Genomic DNA, 6,401 nt, shown 5'->3' on the forward strand with positions numbered 1-6,401 from the left:
CCCGCGGGGCCTCCCCGAAGGGCCGCAGCGCCTCGGCCTGCTTGCCCAGGCAGTCCAGGTAGTCGTCGGGCAGCAGCAGCTGCGGGTGCAGCTGCCGGAAGAGGCGCTCCAGCAGGCGGGCCCAGAACTCGGCCAGCGTCTCCTCCAGGTGCAGGTTGGCGCCGCGGTAGTAGAGGCGCAGCTCCCCGTACAGGTCCCGGAAGGCCCTGGCGCTCTGCGTGTACAGCTCCCCGAAGGCGCCGGGGAAGGTGTCCTGCAGCGCCCGCTCCGACTCGTTCAGCAGGTGCTGGAAGTGATCTGGGGCCAGGAGTGGGGGGTGTGAGGCCTCCCAGGGTATGCCGGGGCAGCCGGGCCAGGATTCAGGGGGGCTCTGCCCGGGACCCCCGATGCTGTGACAGAGTCAGAGCCCAGGCTGCAGAGCCTGGAAGGGCCTTGGACACTAAAGCTTGGGTGGGTGTCCCCTATGGGGTCTCAGGGCCTCCAGCTGGGACTCTGGGGGCAGACTCAGGGTGCCTCAGTGACCCACTGGGATCACCAGTAAGGTGGGCAGGAGGGTCCTCTTGAGTCAGGGCTTGGGGTCACCTCCTCCTGCTCCTTCCTCCTGCATGGCCCCCAAGCCCCCCTGAGGGCCCGGGTTGGATCTCCTGTGGCCCCAGGGATGCGCCCAGAGCCCCAGACAGATGTGCTGACGCCTTCCAGGAGGCAGGGCATGGGATGTGCACCAGACCTCTGTGGTTTGGGGGGTACCCTGCACCCTGTATGCCCAGCATGGTCCCGAACAGCACACACCCCACGGCAGTAGGACTGCGGTCTGTAAGCACACGGCCCCTTCTCTCTTACTGGTCCCCAAAGGCTGTGGCCACCCTCCCTTGATGGGCCCTGGGCCCCTGGGCTCCCAGGCGGGTCGTCAGGCCCCTCTACATCTACCCCGGCCCCGAGGCCTGGGCTGTGGCGCTGCCGGGGCCAGGACACCCTCTGCAGCAGCCCAGGCGGGAGCTGGGCGGCTCCCAGGCCAGCCTGTCCGATGGTAGAAAGGAGGCCAGGAGCTGAGGTCACAGGCGTCTGAGGAAGGCGGGTGCCGCAGGTGTTTCCAGGCTGGGCCTCAGGCCTCTCAGGGCTGCCTGCCGGCTGCAGAACCCCCCCTCTCCTGTCTCAGCTCGGGCTCTGCTGGGGAACCTCCTCCCTCCGGGCAGACCGCAGGCTCCGATCTCAGCACAGAGGTCATGTCCTGGGCCCCACCCCAGCACCCGCACCGTCCTCCTGTGGTGACCACTCTTCGTTGTCCAGGGCACTCGCTCTCTGCCCAGACACGGTGTGTGGCCCGGTGAGGGCCAGGGAATGAACGTCACGCACAGCAGCAGCCTGCGGGGTGGGAGGGCCACGCCCGGCGCCCCAAACTCCGCCTGCCCTCACAGCCACCTTGAGAGCAAGAGGGATGCTCTGAAGGGCCGATGGGGAAGGACCTGCTCTCCCCAGACGTGCATGTGTGCTGCTGAGCACAACACTGGGGGGAGCGGTGGGTGAGGACCCCTGCAGACCACCCCCACACTCACGAGTCCCCTGCTGGGCTCCTGCACGTAGGCAGCCTCTGCTCTCCAAATCTCAGCATCCAGCCCCAAAGCACTGATAACCTCACCCATCCTGTGATCTCGACTCCCCAGAAGAGGTGGCCCCCCCGCCCAGCTCCCCTCCGTGGCCGTGGCCGTGGCCTGCTCACCGTCGAAGCTCTGCAGCTGCGTGGCGAGCGTGGCCTGCAGGGCACGGCTGCTGTCCAGGAGGGCCGTCTCCAGCTCGGCCCGGCTGCGGGTGGCCAGGTTCTCCTCCATCTCACTGGTGCAGCAGGTGTAGCCCTGGGGGCAGATCCGCAGGTGCTCACCTGTGGGGAGGGGCCGGCGTCAGGGGGAGGAGGGGCTTGGGCATGGGGCAGGGGCAGCTTCAGGGACTGAGAACTGGCCCTGAAGCTTGGCAGGGTCTCCAGGGCAGGGTGGGCATGGACAGCCGGCCCTGGGAGGGGGCACAGCTCCGGCAGGGGTCCCAGGGGTAGGTGGTGCAGTGCCCAGCACGGGACACCGGAGCAGGGGGTCCTCTGCAGGCCACCCTCCAGGCCATCTGGGACGAACACAGCCGGGTTGGGCAAAATGCTGGGGTGCAGAAGGCTGAGCCCAGGGCAGGGCTGTCGGAGGTCCTCTGGGCCCCCTGGTCCCCCTGTTGCCACCACATAGGTGAGGAGGGCCGGCCCAGGGGCTCTGGAGCAGCTCGGGTCCTATCTGCAACCCAGCACAGAACTGCGTGCATGGAGGGGTGGGCTGCCAGCCTCAGGGCTCCCAGGCCTGCCTGGTACCCCTGCCTAAGCCCCGCCTGAGAACGGGCAGGGAGCAAGGGACCCCAGGGGGGTAGGGCCGGACACCATGCCAGAGCATGTGGGGGGCAGCCTAACCCAGCCAGAAACGCCCGGACACAGGCCTGCCGGGGGTGGGGCGGGCAAGAGGACCCACCCCTTCCTCTGCGCCCCCAAAGTCCGTCACTCCTGGCACTGCAGCCTTGGGCACTGGCTCTGGGGCAGCCCCACTATCCATGTTCCCAGCTTGGAGTCAAGGACTGGTGCTAAGTCAGCACAGCCCTGCTGATGCTGAGCTGGGCCGCGCGTACGTGCTGGCTGCAGAGGAAGCGCCTTGAAAAACGCGCAGGTCCTCGTGCTACATTTCCGGCCACTGTAACCCGGCTTCACGGACCAGAGTCCCTGAGACAAGTCATCGGACTCCAAGAGGCTAGTCTCCTGTCCAGTCCGAGCTGCAGTGAGATGCCCAGCAGCTCAGCGAGGCTCCCTGCTTCCAGGTCCTCACACGTCAGCGCCCTCCCGAGACCCTACTGCTCCCTGCAGGCCGTGCTTCCTGCCTCTAAGCTGTGCCCCCCACCCAGGGGCGGTGGGGGGCTGGGGGAGGGGTCACCCTGCGCACAGTGGTGGGGGTGGGGGTGGAGCGGCCTGGGCGGAGCTCTCTGGGTCCCAGGGCTAGGGGGCTCCAAGGTGACCTGCAGAGGAGACTCGGAAGTCCTGGGCGCAGGCAGCCTCTGGGGGGGGGGGGCCTGGGGGAGGGAGAGGTAAGTAATTACCCTGAGGCTGAATGAGCCCTGAAGAGCCTGCCAGGACCACTGGGTCACACTAGGTTGGAGTCCTGACACCAGCACCCCTGGGAGCAGAGGGCGGCGGCTGGCTTCCGTGCCCATCAGTGTGACAGGCTCTGCAGCGGCCTGCAAGTGCAGTGGGAGGGGCCACAGGGACCTGGGGGAGGTTTGGAGGGCAGCCCTTTCCCCTCCCCCAGATGATGTCTGGTCTCAGACACCTGCTCCCTGCAGGGGGTCATGCTCAGGGGACCACTGCCCCTTCTCCCAGGGCCCGGAAGTGAGGCTAGCATGTCTGTCTGAGCGGGGCTGTGGCCCCCACCGTGGGGCATGGCTGACCTCAGGGTAACAGACTGGAGCTCAAGACCACTGGTGCCCATGGCCAGGGAGCCCCAGGTCTGTAGGGGTGTGGCGTTGGGGATCTGAGGCCTGATGTCTGGGTGAGTCGGGCCTCTCAGGGCCTTGGGGGAACCAGCTGGGGTTCAGGGTCAGACCCTGGGCCTGATGGGGAGGAGCGCCTGTTGACATTCCTGTGTCCCTTCTCTTGGGGGACGGACAGGGTGCACAGGCACCTCTGGGCGGAGACCAGCTACCATGGCTCCCTCTTGGGGGCCTCTGGGGACTGAAATGTAGCCATGGACCCTTGCCAGCAGGAGGCGGGACGTGGACCAAGATGAGGGTCCCCTCCGTGGGGTCCCCGTGCCCCCACCAGGAGAAGCCTGCGCTCCCCTCATCCACGAGAGCCCCAGCTCCCAGTGCTGCTGGGGGTGTGTCATGGGGCAGGTGCCAGCCGGGCTTCAGGTGGGCACGGGCCGCCGAATCCCCAGTATCTGCATCCCTGGCTGGCTGCCCTCCCTCCCCCAGCCTGCCATTCATGCAGTCAGCAGAGAGGCCGGGCAGGAGAGGGAGACACCGAGAGCCACAGGGAGACCCCCCTCCCCGCGGGTGGGTGCTGCAGGGGTCTCTGGCACTGTCCACACAGCCGCTCTCGGGCCATGAGCCAGCCCCACCCTGGTGGCCTCCCCATGGCCTCCCCAGCCCCGCCGGGCCACCTCGTCCAGCCGCCCGGTGGCCTGCGCTGTTCCGGCTGCCCCAGCACAGCCCCCGTCCCTCCCTCCCTCCTCGGACACACGGGAGTGAAGACACGGAGCCAGAGCGCGGGCGCCGGCCTGAGGCCCCGGGCGGGCTGGGCCGAGGCGGCCTGCAAGCCGGCTGCAGGGGGAGACGCAGAGGCTCTGGGCCTCCTCTCCGCCCACCCTGGCCCAGCCCGGCCTGGTGCCCACATCATCCCAAGCGTCCTCGGGCTGGTGGCAGCGGGTTCAGCAGGGCAGCCCTGCACCTCGGGAAAAGCAAGCCCACCCCTCCCGGGCAGAGCCAAAGTGGGGGGGGGGTCTGCGGGACAGAAGAGGACCTCCCTCCCACCCCCCCCACAGCGCACAAGGCAGGTAACGGGATTCCACTCTTCTCAGACGTCTCCGTCTCTCAACCCTGCAGAGAAACAAAGGCTCGCCTGGCACTGGGAGGCATCAGGGTCCCCTCTTGCCACTGACCCTTCTGCCAGCTGGTCAGTGACCATCCCTCCTTCCTCCCTCGGTCCTTTTGCTGTTTTTGCAACAGCCGGCTAGTCACTTGCAGGACTCTCCTTTCCCTAGCCTGCCGGACGCTTCCTCCCTCTGCTGATCCCAGGGTTGTTGGGGACTCAGGAGGGAGACTCCTGTCACCGTGGGGTTTATTCCCCTCCTCCGGTCCTGCTGCACCTTCCCTCTAGGCCCCGCCCCCAATCCCAAGCCCCCAAAGTCCCAGCTGCCTTCTGGTCCTGCCCTCAGGTTAAAGTAATGCACCCACTCCCCTAACCCCATCACAGCTGCTTCTCTTTCTGGGCAGGAGACCCCCGATCCACTGTCTCCCCTGCAGACTGAGACCTCTTGGGGTCACCCCAGATCCCGGACTTCTTTTCACTGAGCCCGTGCCAGTCCACGACTTACACGTCTTTAAGGCTCACACCCTTCTGCCACTGCGGACCCCAGCTGTCCGGTCTGAGCAGCTCCTCATGGCGTCCCCACCCAGCAGCTACCCCCACCGGCGCTATCACCCTGATGCTTTAGCCCAAGACCCCCTTCCCAACAATGGTCCCCATCTCCAATGTGGGACCTCTTGTGTCCAAGCCCAGCCCGGCAGCCACCTGTGTCTGGTGGCGCTAGAGCCCTCCCAAGGAGACTGCAGACGGAAGATGGCGCCACGCCAAGCCCATCTCTCCAGAAGCTTCTAGTGCTCACACAGGAGTATGCGGAAGATCAGCTCAACCTGTCTTTAAAGCCACGTCCCAGACACTCGAACCACCTGGCCCAGCGGCCCCCAGAGCACGCTAAGTCCGTGTAGACAGTTGGCCTGCGCCAGCCTCCCGGGATGGGGCTGGAGAGGGCTGCGCGGGCAGCTCCAGGCACCGAAACCCGGCATTGGAGAGGCCCAGGGCTGGAAGGGCAGGAAGGGGGCTGGTTCCCCGCCCCTCTCCTTTATTCAATTCTGGACCCTGCCCCGGGCTTTGCTGGCAGATTCGGGGTGAGCAGCCGCACAAGGCTTCCCCCGGACCAGCGCCCCCTGCCGGCTCCTGCTTCCCGGCTCCATCTAGCTCCAGCGGCCACAGGGCCCCCCTGGCAAGTCTATCAGCCCTGGGGGGGGGGGGGGAGACAGGGAGCAAACGGAGGGAGGTTCCCTGGCCACTGGCCACAGCTCCAGATCTTCCTTTCTCAGCCCCACCCCTCCATCTCCCGGAAGCGTTGCCCCTGACTAGTCCCTGTCGGAGGATCCCACTTGATCACCTAGAGTCCTAGAGTCCGTCCAGAAGGGTGGCCTCAGATCCACCTGGCAAAGGTCGTACCAACCACTCTCTACTACTCGCCCTTCCTAACACATCAACAGCAGCCATAATCCCTTGTGCCTCTGGCCCAACCTGCTTCCCTACCCCTCGCCGACCACCCGAAGCCCCCCACAATTTCAGGCAAACGACAGCGTCACCAAGGAGCCCTCTGTCAGTGCTGCTGCAGAGCCTCCGTCACGCACTGGGACCCGAAACCGAGGGGCATCGGTGCGGACAGCTCCTTGCTCAGTGGGTGGGAGGGGAGAGCCCACCAGGCCTGTGACGGGCTGCGTCGCTGGCGGAACAAAGGCTGAGGGCCCCGGTGCCCTCGCCAGTCGCCGCGCGCTTCGGGGCGGGAGCCGGAGCCAGCGCGCGGTCCGGAGATGCGGCAGCGCTCCTGGCGCGGAGGGGACCGGGCGCTGGC

General features: G+C 67.0%; 1 protein-coding gene across 1 annotated transcript in view; it reads right to left on the reverse strand.

Moving 5' to 3' along the window:
• Positions 1-6,401, reverse strand: part of GPC1 (glypican 1) — a 23,870-nt gene that overhangs the window by 4,771 nt on the left and 12,698 nt on the right. The window contains exons 2-3 of the mRNA XM_029933515.1: positions 1,718-1,876; positions 3-297 (exon numbers count right to left, since the gene is read on the reverse strand). Of these exons, the coding sequence (XP_029789375.1) occupies positions 3-297; positions 1,718-1,876 (454 nt within the window). The remainder of the gene's footprint in view (positions 1-2; positions 298-1,717; positions 1,877-6,401) is intronic.

The sequence above is a fragment of the Suricata suricatta genome, chromosome 3 (genome assembly GCF_006229205.1).
Source record: "Suricata suricatta isolate VVHF042 chromosome 3, meerkat_22Aug2017_6uvM2_HiC, whole genome shotgun sequence".
Lineage (NCBI taxonomy): Eukaryota > Metazoa > Chordata > Mammalia > Carnivora > Herpestidae > Suricata > Suricata suricatta.